Source organism: Hibiscus syriacus, unplaced genomic scaffold, assembly GCF_006381635.1.
Source record: "Hibiscus syriacus cultivar Baekdansim isolate YM2019G1 unplaced genomic scaffold, ASM638163v2 tig00110600_pilon, whole genome shotgun sequence".
Lineage (NCBI taxonomy): Eukaryota > Viridiplantae > Streptophyta > Magnoliopsida > Malvales > Malvaceae > Hibiscus > Hibiscus syriacus.
Window position 1 is genome coordinate 631009 of NW_024062797.1, and position 14095 is coordinate 645103.

General features: G+C 33.2%; 1 protein-coding gene across 1 annotated transcript; it reads left to right on the forward strand.

The window, feature by feature from the left end:
• Positions 1-6809: 6809 nt before the first annotated feature.
• On the forward strand, positions 6810-10252 carry LOC120134909 (type IV inositol polyphosphate 5-phosphatase 7-like). The gene is made up of 12 exons (XM_039151281.1): positions 6810-6885; positions 7172-7240; positions 7321-7405; positions 7475-7579; positions 7669-8392; positions 8510-8703; positions 8821-8929; positions 9019-9167; positions 9298-9525; positions 9804-9874; positions 9956-10072; positions 10161-10252. Exons 1-9 carry the CDS (start codon positions 6810-6812, stop codon positions 9518-9520), a joined length of 1734 nt encoding a protein of 577 aa, XP_039007212.1. The 3' UTR covers positions 9521-9525; positions 9804-9874; positions 9956-10072; positions 10161-10252.
• The last annotated feature ends 3843 nt before the right edge of the window (positions 10253-14095 follow it).

The window sequence follows — 14095 nt, forward strand, 5'->3', positions numbered from 1 at the left end:
TTCATCAGCAGCAATTCCCAACAGTGCACGTGTAAAATCCAAAATGAAAATGCTTTAGATGATCAGCAATTGAAACTAAAATACAGAGCTAACTTGAAAGTTTTTAAAATCTAGACATTTGGATTTGTAAAATCTATCAATCTTTCAAGACTTTGTATCCCTATAACATGCTAAAAACCATTGCAAATCTGGCAGCACCAATGAAATCTGCATTCGAAAAAAACACTAAACAGAGCATAACTAAATCGTATATCTATAAGAAAGGAGGAATCTTTTCGGCAATGAAAAACTCATGTAGGGAAAAAAAATGGTTCAACAGTAGATACATGCAAGATCCATATCAAGTACTACCTACTTAGGGTTTAACAATTCTATCGCTATAGTTTGAGTCTCATGCTTCCCTTAGCTTTCTAGTAAGAGCTTCGCCATGAGTATACAAGTATGCGGGTCTAACCACAATACCAAATGACATAATGAAATAAGCATGATATATAACCAAAAATCAAATATACATATATTTATTGGCATAGCCATCAATACACGGAAGTGCCTACAAAAGTGCCTCAACACTGATACAAAAATGCATTCGCATTGATTCAAAAGTGCATTCACACTGATACTAAAGTGCCTTAGCATTGCAGATACATATACATACCTTAGACGATCGTTGTATGCAAGTAGGTCAGGTGTCTTTAACGTTTCCCGAGTAGCAACAAAAGCATAAATCTAATGGAATCTTACCTCATAAGGCTCATATGGTTATAACACATATAGTATTTTAAAGTCTTATGTCCTTAAGGCAAATCATATTCATTATTATCCCAGCATATCTAAGGCCCAAAGACCACTCAACACTGACATTACTAACCCACTCCTTGCGACTGTTCGGGGCTTTCACCCTAGTTAGCTAGTTAGCTCCTGAGGTGTCTCACGCACTAACAATGCCCCACTAAGGCAACCAAGATAACCTAGCTATGCTCTAGCATAGATGAACTCACTAAAGTGAGGTTATCCTCTCACTAGTTGTCATCTCGTTTGTTACTTAAGGACGCTTTAGTCACTCTGACTCATGATAAGTCTCTACGCGTTTCATGGTTCAACAATGGTTTCGGAGTTTGCTGATCACTTTCTGAAGCACTATCTTGCTCGATACCTGGTTCGGGTTCATTTCTGAGTAACGACACTTTATTTATTCTTATTGTACTTCCCTTTAATACCTCATGAACTGAAAGGGACGGCTTACCCCTATTGGGTTCGTGCTTTCTGCTATTACCGTATCTGAATTACTCATTGTACCTTTTGTCGATACATCCTCTACGACGATCCTCATCCTTAACAATCCGTATACATACTCCACTGAAGATATTTCAATGTATTACGCTTAGTATATTTATATCCGTTGTAATCTACTCCTACGAATGTTTCTAGGTGTGTTTAATCATTTATAACCCTCACGATCTAAGTTTTACTGTTACGGATTGTCCTTAGCTCTTATAGGCCTTAAACGGGTCAAATCTAACCATTTGAAGTGAGTAATATCGATACTCTAGGGTCAAATAGCGGTACCCCTATGAGTATCGGTACAAAAAATAAATTTTGTTGTGAAAATGGGGCCTCAGTATCAATACTGTCACCCTGAGTATTGATATTGCTCCTGCAGTATCGACACGACACTCCCCTTGGCAGTATCGATACTCCAGCCCAAAATCCCTAATTTTTGCCATAGTATCGATATTACTCATCCCAATATCGATACTCGAACCCTGAAATAGATATTTTAGGTTCAAGAAGTACTCAAAATTCATCCTAAAGGCCATAATTTGATTTTCAATCATGCATCAATGTTATAGGTAGTTATTTAGGGTCTTAAGGTGTCATAAAACATAACTAAACAAAAAATTCGTGATTTATAGCAATCAAAAGTGAAACCCTAAATACTCAACTACACAAATCTTAGCCATTTTTGTGATTTATGAAAACTTAAAACTCAAAAGGATTAGAAATACACTACCTTGATACTAGGATCTCGAAATGAAGCTCTTTTAGTTATCAAACACTCTCCTTTTTGACTTGTTGATTTTTCCACCATTTTTCCTTAAACCAAAAGTGAAGACAAAGATTCTTAGCATAAGATTGAAAGGAGGAAGATTATGGACGAATTTTGAAGCTTAGAGGAGCATGAAAGAACCTCAAACACTTACCTTGGATTTGCCCTAACCATGGAAGAGGAGGAAAAAAAATGAAGAAGAAGATATGAGAAAAATGAGAACCCTTATGTCTAAAACACACTTAAAAGCCAAGAATATCATCTTCTTTCTTTTAATGATCTAATTACACTTTTAGTCCTTCGCATTTTATCTCATATTTAAAAATTCCCTTTTTGTGCCTAATTGGGCCCAAAACCAACCCAATTATTAATCCCAATCAACTTAAACCATGAAATCTACAAGGTCTACCTATCTCTCGGGTAAATCCAAACTACTAGCCTGTAACCTGGGGTGCTATAAGTTGAGTAGTTAAATTGATTTTTTTAAACTTTAGTACCAAAATAGAAGTGAGAAGATAATTGAGTGACGAATAATATAATTTACCTATAAAATTGCAGTGTCATTAAGTTTTTAACGGCGATGTACTAAAATGAAACAAAAACTAAGCATAGGTATGGTTTTGAAAAATTGAAAGTTTAGGTAAAAAACGGAACAAAGCTGATAGTTTAAGTACTAAAATCGTAATTTACCCTAAAAATGAATCTATCGTTAATTCTCCAACATATATATCTATTTTTTTAATGAATGGATCGTATCTTTTTAATCGAATCATATGAAATTTGAGTTATAAGCTTTAACAATTATGGATTTCAGATATGAACTAAAAAATTAATACTATAAAACTAGAAGGAGAGAAAGTAAAATTGAAGGGCCAAAAGAACAATAAAGATTTGGGGAAGAAGATTTGGTATGCTTTTACTTTCTTCTTGCATGTGTTTGATGAATCTTAAGTTAAAGGCTTGAAATTATTAAGAGTTACGGGGCAGTCAAAAGAAGATTTAATATTTATTTTTAATGGGTGCTTTTTTATTATTTTAATTTCTCTCTTTTTCCTCTATTACTCAGCCATGTTGTAATGTTTGTTATCTATTTTTGTTGTTAAGGTATGGGTTTTTGGCTTACCCTTTGTCTTTCACAATGTGTCACTTTCTTTGACATATGTCATTGCTACATTGATAGATATAAATATGATTATCAAAATAATCTAAAATATAATATAAAATATGAATATCTAATCAAAGAGGTCGGTTGAAGTGGTAAGCAGCTTGATATCGCTTAAGTAATGTCTCAGTATCAAGTCATTGTGTATGCAAAAAAATACTCGCGGGAGACTCACTCATCAAAGCCAGGTGTGCGACTCGGGTTAGTCCATATTAATCAGGGCAAAGTCTTGGAACTGAAGGATAACAAAAAAATATGATTATCAATATTTAAGTTTCTTTTTTGCGTAATTTACCCTAAAAATGAACCTAAAAAAATAACAATGAATAAACAATAGTAAATAAGGAGAATTAAAATGGAAAAAATTTTAACAACCAGTTGGTCTGGTGGGATGAGACACTAGGTCTCTTAAGCAAGGCCAAGGGTTCGAATCATGGCATTTGCGAATGGAGTAAACTGGATTGAGAGGGTCGCCATCGCCTCTGCAATACCCGATCTGGATTAGTTGGCCAATAGATCAGATATCGGTGATTTAATTAAAAAAAGGGAAAATTCACTACTGATACATATATTAATTAGCCATATAAAATGAGACAAATAGAAAAAAAAATGTTAACATCAAATTTCTTCTTTCATCATGATTTTCTTGCCATCCATCGCTCAAAAATTAAAATGAAAAAAAAAATTAAGGCCGAGTTGTCAATGAAAGAATAGAAGATACCCTAAACAAGGGTCACTTGCTTTGCCCTTTAGATATCCCAATACTGCCAATATGGCCCATTTTTCTATTTTCCCTTTGATACAATTTATCACTTTACATGTCTCTTTGTAGTATTCAGTCTTTTACTTTTATTCCTATTGCCCCAAATGATGTCAAAAGAGTCCCACATGATAATAGGGAAAAACATTAATGACAGAACATTTGGAAGTGGAATTTAATAGAGATCGATGAAGGTAGGGCATGAACCAATTTATATTATTGGTTAAACGAATCGTTGTTGTTTCTATAAGTCATGAGTTTGAGTACCAATGACTGTAATAGTGTGATTAAGTGTTCATTGTTAATTGATTGAGAGTTATATGTATTTTTTATTGAAAAATTTGTTTTCATCCCTTGAAATTTTATAAATTCATCTCGTTCTAAAATTTTAGAGGTTCATCCCTAACATGAAATTCTACGTTCTTTCCTACGTGTAAGACTTTTGTGCCTGACGATATTTTTATTCAAAGAGAAAGCAAACTTTCTGTTTGATTCTTAGAAAATTAGCATATAAAGTTACAACGAAGATTTTGACAATATCTTTAATCATTTTTTATAATAAATTTCGGTAAAAATACCTCGTGGATCCCTCGTGTGTTTTGAAAGAACCATGTGTTTTGAAAGAACCATGTGTTTTGACTACTTCGATTAACTATGTTTGGAATTATGGAAGTCAAAGATTGTTGATGGCCCGAGGAGCCGCCATGGACGGCGGAGACTTTAGAAATCTCCTCCACTCTACCATTAAAAAAAATTAGAATTAAGCATGCTTTTTCCCTTAGATGCTCCTCATCCATGGCTCTCATAAGTGGCCAAAATTTAATAGGAAAAATATTGAAAAAAATCCAAAATTAAATAATAAAATATGTGGTCATAGTTATTTAAATTTTAAACATCATATTGATATTATTAGTAACTTTGTTAGACAGTCAAGTTGTTCTAAGTTGGTATTAATAATTAGGGTTCAAACTTTGATGATCCTTTGCCAAATTTAAAATGATAAAAAATCATAAATTAAAAGAATAAAAAAAACCTAAGTGTTAAATTTAAATTAAAAGCTAAAACTAAATATAATTAATGTATTTGATAAATATAAATTTTGAAGAATGATATAATTAAATAATAAATAAATAAAAATATGATTCATTAAATAATACAAATTAATTTATCAAACTATACTTCAATCTACAATGGATATTAATTTTAACATAGGATCTAAACGGAAGATATCAGATATCAAAATTAAGATTTTATGATAAAGGATAGTTAGAGGATTTAGAAATTATATTTTATATTTAGATAGTATCGATTATCGAATTATAAAATTTTAGAGGATATAAAATTAAATTATTAATAAAAATAAAGTATTTAAATTATATAAAAATTTAAAATTTTATAAAGTAGAGTCGTCCGATATCCTCATGTTCGTCCATGATTAAAATTTATAATCCGAATTATATTTCGGATTAATATTACTGTTACAAAGCGAGATGGCCCCTTCTTTAATTGCTTTCTTTGGGTGGGTAAACTATGCATTTATTATTCAAACTATCAGTTTTGATATTTTTTATTTATTTTTTTATTTTTCTTAAAATCATACATAAAATTTATTTTTTTTTGTTTCATTTTAGTATTTCGCAGTTAAAAGTTTAACACGTTTGGTACTTAAACTATCAGTTTTGTTCCATTTTAGTATATAAACTTTCAATTTTTGTAAAACTTAACATTAAATTTTGAATGGGTGGTAAAATAAAAAAAACTAAAGTTTTTAAATGTGTGGTACTAAAATGAAACAAAAAATAAACTTTGGGTATGATTTTGAAAAAATTGAAAGTTTAAATACTTAAATATACCAAAATTAGTAGCTTAGATACTAAACACATAATTTACCCTCTTTAGTTTGATGGAAGACCAACAAAAATAGCTAAGAGATTTTCAACAGAGAAAATTGGATTCAAAGACAGCTTCTTGTCAATGGAGTGGGGGCATAACTTAAAACCCTCCTTCAACACTTTTGCTGAACGGACCTTGTCGTTTTAACCTACACCACATACAAAAGAACGACATTGCCCCTTTCAGCCACTTTCATGTCGAACTAGCCTTGAGATTTGAGGAAACTAAAGACCAAAAAATTAAGAAATACACTTTATTCCGTTCAAAATTTTGATATACTTTTTTTTACTGATAACGAGGCACTGTCTTTTGTTTAACAAAGCGAAGCTGCTTACTTTAGTTTGTTCTCATGAGCTTTCTCTCTCTAGACTTTCTTTTCTTTTATGTTTGCCGCATTGTGTGTTGTTCTACACAAAGAATCTTCACCCTTCTTGTTCTATCTCTGTATTTCCTCTATGGTTCTTGGACCCTTGGTGTTTTTCTGGGTTTTTTTTAGCTTCTTTCGTTGCTTTCACATGCATGGAGTAGGAAACTAAGACAAACCCATTGCTTGTTTTTGCTTCAACTTTAACTTTGCTCTTGAGCAAGTGAAGAATTCTTCTTGTTTTTGGGGGAGGATCAGTGGAGTGTGCTGCCTATGGGGTTCTACCAATAGTTTTTTTTTCTTGGTGATTTGTATCAAAGTTGAGAGCTTTGAGGAATAGTAAAAAGAGTAAATTTAGGAGTTGTATGAAGCACAATTTTTAACAATGGGAGAAGGGAAACCCAAGGAAAGCAAGGTTTGCTTTTGCCCTTCTTCTTTCGTTCTTCCTCTTCCTCTGTTTCTGGTTTACAATACTCAAATTTGTTGGGGGAAAAACTCCTTTTATGGAGACTTGTAGCTGATTGTTTTTCCTTTAATGGGTGTTCATTGTTTCCTTTTGGTATAGCTCTCATGGTCCAAGAAAATGGTCAGAAAATGGTTCAACATCAAGGGAAAAACTGAAGATTTTCAAGCTGATGATCATGTTTATGGTGGAGGAGGTGAGTACTCTGAGCTTTATTTTCTGGGAATTTCACAATGATTGCCTAGTATTCATAAAATAATTAGAATCTCAAGCTTTCATGCCAAAAAAGGAAGAAAAATGAAGGAAAGAGAGTGGATTACTTGGTTATTTCAAGCCTTTGTCTTTTCCTGGATTCTATCTATAAGTACTCAAGATTCTGATACTCTCTCTTTCCATGCAATTCTCTCATCAAACACACAAAGCATCCTTAAAATATTCCTTTAGAAATTTCATTTTTGTTCTTTTTGGTTTCCAATCTCCAGGAGGTGAAGTTGAATATAGGACCAGCTGCTCCGAAAGGGAGCCATGCACAATAAAAAAGAGTAAAACAGGTTCCTAATCTCATCTCTCAAGTGTTTTTTGTGGATTATTTTGGTTGATTCTAAGTTCTAAATGTTAATATGATGTGCAGAAAAATTTAGTAGGAGTGCGGAGCAAAGCAGGCGAGGTAGAATGAATCTCGATCACCCTCGAATCATAGACGTCGAAAATTATAGGTATGTTTTTATCACTTCTATTCCTTTGTGAAGCATTAGTACCAACTCTTCTGTTTTCCATTGGAGCAGCATCTTTGTATCTACATGGAATGTGGCTGGAAGATCCCCACCGAGTAATTTGAATCTAGAAGATTTGCTGCATGCCTCATCTCCGGCTGATATATATGTCCTTGGGTATGTTATGATAGTTTCGATCTTCATGTCTTGCTTACCAAACTTCGATTGGTCACAGAACGATTTCCTTCCTATTTGTTTTCTTACAGGTTTCAAGAAATAGTTCCTTTGAATGCTGGGAATATTCTGGGTGCAGAAGACAATGGTCCGGCCAAAAAATGGTTGTCTCTCATTCGAAAGACTCTAAACAATCTTCCCGGAACCAGCGGTGGCGGGGGTTGTTATATACCATCACCTGTTCCTCAGCCCATTGTCGAGGTGGATGCTGATTTTGAGGGGTCATCTAGGCAGAAGAATTCATCTTTCTTTCACCGCCGATCGTTTCAGACAACCAGCAGCTGGAGAACAGATAACGATCCCTCGATTCCACAACTACGACTTGATAGGCGGTTCAGTGTTTGTGATAGGGTAATATTTGGTCATAGACCGAGTGACTATGACTCCAGTTATAGATGGGGTAACAGGCCAAGTGACTACGACACCAGTTATAGATGGGGCAATAGGTCTAGTGATTTCTCCCGGCCTAGCGACTTCTCCCGACCTAGTGATTACTCCAGAATGGGTTCATCAGATGATGATAATGGGACCACGGAATCACCAAGTACCATATTGTACTCGCCAATGTCCTATGGTGGATCTGCATCCGAACAGGGATATAGGATGCCCGGGCATTCAAGGTACTGCCTAGTGGCTAGTAAGCAAATGGTTGGCATATTTATCACAATCTGGGTGAGAAGCGGGTTGAGAGACCATGTTAAAAACATGAAAGTATCTTGCGTTGGCAGAGGATTGATGGGTTATCTCGGAAATAAGGTATCACTCGACCGTTAAGCAGTGCTCTTAAAAGAGTTTATTTTCGTATAATTTACTTGTTGTATACTCTAGAATCAGAGGCACTCGTGATTAACCAATATGGTTTGGTTTTGCCAGGGTTCTATATCTGTCAGCATGTTGCTGCATCAAACAAGCTTTTGCTTCATATGCACTCATTTAACTTCTGGACAAAAGGAGGGCGACGAGCTAAGAAGGAATGCTGATGTCATGGAGATTCTTAAGAAGACAAGGTTTCCACGGGTTCGTAATGAAGAAAACGAAAAGTCCCCTGAAACAATCCTCGAGCATGAGTAAGGACTTTAGTCTTCACATTAGCTGTCTGAAGCAAAGCTTAGAAATAAACTCGTTACCATTTGATGATAAACTGAACTTGTTTGCATATACTGATTATTTATATACTAATCCAGTCAAATAATTTGGCTCGGGGATTTGAATTATCGTATTGCTCTCTCGTACCGGTCTGCCAAGGCACTTGTTGAGATGCAGAACTGGAGGGCATTGTTAGAAAATGACCAGGTATGCTTTTACTTAAACAAACCGTATCTTCGTTTCGAATAACGTACAATAGTTTAAAACATTTCATTCTTGAATTTTATTTTCGGCAGCTACGGATAGAGCAGAAAAGAGGTCGCGTTTTCAAGGGATGGAATGAAGGGAAGATTTACTTCCCACCAACGTACAAGTATTCAAGAAATTCAGACATATACACCGGGGATGATATGCATCCAAAGGAGAAATGCCGAACTCCTGCTTGGTAAGAAAACGCTTCCTGCCACACGACACGATAAAGTAGTTAAAATCACAGCTCTGATGCGGGATGATAAAGAAAATTGGATTAGTAAAAGAAGTGTACTGACTACTGAATTAAACTTTTTTGTACGAAGGTGCGACCGGATATTGTGGTATGGAGAAGGCATCCACCAATTATCTTATGTCCGTGGGGAATCTAAGTTCTCAGATCATAGACCAGTTTATGGCACGTTTTGGGCTGAAGTTGAGTCAAGCCGTGGCCGATTGAAGAAGAGCACGAGTTACTCTACTTCGAGGATTGAGGTAGAGGAGCTTTTGCCGTATGCGCATGGATACACCGACCTAAATTTCTTCTAAAGGAGGTAAAACAAATTCCTGCACTCAATACACCTTTGTGATTGTTGTCCTTGGACCTTAATCCTTTACTCCCATAGCTTTTAAACATAGAAAAGGCACCAACGTATCGTCTAAGAAACCGAATCACGGTCATTTAGCGGTAAGATTGTGAGAATCTATTTGAAAAACCAGATCTGAAAAAGAAAATTTACTCCGTCATATAACATCGGAAGTGTTCGATATTTTTGGTATTTTTTCTCCATCTAATTTTCCTTGACAAGAGCCATTCTTTTCCCATGTGCAGCTAGGAATCACCGATGATGATGTTCACTCATAAGGGCGACATAGACACTCCATTGCTTACTAACCAATAAGGTTGGTTCTTTCTTCGTTTCCTTTTCGACTCACTGTTTATCGGTTTCTTTGACTAATCCGGTTTCCATGTTCATTGATCAGGTATATACTCTGTAATCGATAGGTTAACTAACTCGAACCACTGATTAACAAAAATCAACTTCAAATGCATCTCAAAGCAAGCTCCGTACCATATCGATAATTCTTCACAACTAATAGGTACTTATGATTACTTCTAAATTACTCAAAAAGTTTAAAACCAGCTTGCTTATGTGATAATAACGCAACATTTTTTTCGGTTTTGCAGGAAAGAAGCTGCATTAACACGAACTGCGAACCGAGGGTACTCAGAGATTGTTTTGTTTCACAACTTGTTAGTTTTAGGGAAATTCTTTTTGATGAGCTGAAGAAGATGATATGAATACTTCATTAATAGAAGAAATGTAAAGAACCAAAAGGAAAAGTGGGAATATAAATCAGAATGCATGTCTTCTCCCAATGCTTTTTTGCTAATGATTTTGCTGAGAAAAAGTTGGTTTCATTCATAATGGAACATCTGCACTGCCATTTTTGTTTATTTTACTTTATTTGCAGGCTCGGAAGCCATGAGTAAGAGCTTTGTCTTGTGTTTTGTTGCATCATATTATTAGTTTGTTCTTACTTGTCTGGGATGTAGAGAAAGTAAAAAAGCTAGAGTGGGGCATCTACTAAAAAGCAAAAGTGGGGAAATATTCCCATCACCTTTTATTATAATTTTCTGGGTAAATTATGTATTTAATACGTAAATATCACTTTGGTCCGTTTTGATACCTACACTTTTAATTTTTTCAAAACCATACTTAACGTAACTCAGTTTTTTAAAATTTAGTTTTTGTTTCGTATCTTGTCGTTAAATATTTAACTATCAATTTAAATATTTAACTTTCAAATTGCTCTTATTTTAATCACTCTATTTTATTTTATTAATAAATTTTGTGATGTGGCATTTTTTATTATTATTTTATTAATAAATAATTAAAAATAAAAATAAATAATTTTAAAAGTTAGATGATTGAATTAGGAGTAATTTGAAAATTAAATAATTAAATTAAAAAAATTAAACTTTAGTGTCCAAATAGGAGTGAGAAGATAGTTGAGTGATTAATGATGTAATTTACCCATAAAAAAGTGTCACGTGAAACCACTTGTGAAACTTTTAATGACAATGTATTAAAATAAAACAAAAAATAAACGTTAGATATAATTTTAAAAAAATTAAAAATTTTGATACTAAATGGATCATAACTAATGATTTAAATATTTAATACGTAATCTACCCATATTTTTTAAGGCGAAGGTTAAACTTTTATCATACTGTCAAAAAAAATCATGCTAAAAAATACTCCATCCGTTCTATTTATATTATACATTATTTATTTTTCACGTAATTTAAAAAAATATGTAAGAGATATGTTGTAAAAAATTAAAATTAAAATTTTATCTTTAAAAAGTTAAATTTTATTTTATAGGAAACTGATAAAAGGATAAAAAAGGAAACGTGTCTAGTAAAAGTTGTTAATTTTTTCAAATGAAAATTTTAAATAAAACAATTTTAAAACACAAAGAGACAACTTTAATTGGAGATAAGAAGCACTATAATTTTTAACTTGTATGATAAATTTATGAACCAAAAATATCTATCAAATACTAAACAATATACATTCACACATTTATCCTGAATTTTAATTTTTTCGATTAGTTACTTATTTTGTTGATGGTGTCCACTCCGAAAATTTTCGTGCCCACCCTGCAATCCGAGTTTTCTTCGATTAATTACTTATTTTACGGGCGGTGTCCACCCTGAATTTTTTTTTTGTATTCATCTCATTTAATATTTTTTATATTGTTAATATATGTGTACCCACCCTGAAATTTGAGTTTTCTTCGATTAATTACTTATTTTACGAACATTGTCCACCCTAAAATTTTATTTGTATCAATCCCATTTAAAAATTTTATATTGCTAACGTATATGTGTCATCATCTTCTGCAACATACGTGCACCTAAGTTGTCATATTGTCAAAGTACAATAAGGATGACCTAGTGGAGCGGTTGCCTCCTCTAAAAATCTAAAATTATATATATTTTAAATTTTTTTATATTTTTTTATTAAAATCTCCTAAAATTTTATACATTCAAACCGTCTCCCAACTTAAAATTTGCCTCTGTCATTGAATGTAGATAAATATCAACTCATCGTTTACTCGATAACCGGGACATAAACTCATCGAACTCATCTCCATTTCACCTTACAAAAAAAAAAGTTTAAACTCAGCTGAGTTCACATAAAGAAGACATCTGCAAACAAAAAAGCTTGTCCTAATCCTGCCCGTATGTACCCCCACACTTTTCACCTTGCATGTTAATGTCTTCAACACGTAGATGAAAATTCACATGCAAAAAGGTTATTATGATATTATCTTCCACCTTTAAATACAGTACAGTCACTGCTATTATCACCACAAAGTGAAAATCAAACATAGCTTAATAGCGTAATAATGGTGAGGAATAAGTTTCTGTTCATCGTTTTGCTCTCGTCTCTTCAGCTGACATTCTCTGCAAGAGAGGCGAGGAGGATCCTGAAACGCGATTTGACGAGTGCCGGAGGCGATGCTCATCGGAGACTCCTGGACAAAGGAAGCAAGCTCGGTGCCTAGAAGAATGCAGAAAGAAGCTATGGAAGGAACGGGAAGAAAAAGAGCGCCGCCGCCGTGATCTGAGCCCCGACGATCCTCAAAAGGAGTACTCCGAAAGTCGGAGGCGGTGCGGAGAACAAGAACAAAGTCACCAGCCACAATGCCAACAAAGTTGCCTGAAACAATACGAGCAAGAAGAACAGCAGTCTCAAAGGAAGCAGCAATATGTATGAGACAGTGCAGTGAGTACAGTGGTGAAAAATCAACATAGTTTCTATGAATTATTCATAAAACTAATAAATACAAATATATATATTCAATTTATTTATATTCACCAAAAAGTTTGTTTGAAAGTTCGTTTATTGACTTGTCTATAACTCATGGAAGCAATCCAAGAACAACCCATGTTTTTGATGATTTCATCGTTGAGACCTGTTGTGGAGTTGTGGGTTTATCTTCTTCAAAGAAAGAGAATGGATCATTCATGGGTGATGATTTCCTAAGCTTCTGTTTCACTTGCAGGAAGAATCTCTCTCCAGGAAAAGGCATCTACATGTATAGGTTAGCCTCGTCTTCGGTTTAGGGTTGAGGGTTTACTATTTCAATCCAGTTTTGATATTTCATTTTGCAGAGGGGAGAAAGCATTTTGCAGCAAAGAGTGCAGGTACCTAGAGATGATGCTAGACGAAGGAACACATAAACCATCTTAACAGCTTCTGTTCATAAACCATGGTGAAAGTTATACCATCTTCCTCAATATATTACTCACTCTGTCCCACTTAAATTATTCTTTATTGATTTTTTATCATTTTTTAAAATTTTAGTTCATTATTATTTAAAATTTATTATTGCTAAAAATATGAAAAATTATATTTTTGAAACATTTAATCAAGTAATTTTGAAATTTATATTTAATAAAATTTAATTTTTAAAAGTCAATTATAATATTTTTTATAAGATGGAGGTAGTATTTTCTTGCTTATAATCCATTGAATCAATAATATGTTGAAATTAAAAATTCAATCTTTGTTCTTTGACACAATTAGGCATTAAACTCACATTGAACTTAACTAATTAATTGGAACTTGAAAGGGATGTTTTCAGTAAATAATAATAATAATAATAATAATAACGACATCAATATTTTAATCAAAGTAAATATGATATTAAGTGTTCGCTTGATACTTCCATTAATAAGTTGGTAGTTTGATCTAATAAACTTAATAGATGCACTTAAATTAGCGTTAAGCAAAATAGTGCATCACGATTAGGGATGGGTATGCAATGGTTGGGATCAAGTTTTCGGTTAATGAGATCTAAAAATATAAATCATCCACTTAAACTTAACCCGACTCGAGTTTAGAGATGATTTCAAGCGACTCCAACTCAATTTGATTTTTGAGATAAAACCGAATCTAATCTGACTCGAAATAAATATTTTTATAAAATATATTATTTTTATTTAATAAAAACAAGAATCTAATTGATAAATAATATATAAATGATTATTATTTTATTTCTAAATATATAAGATAAATTTATTATTTTTTAAGTCGATTTAAATCA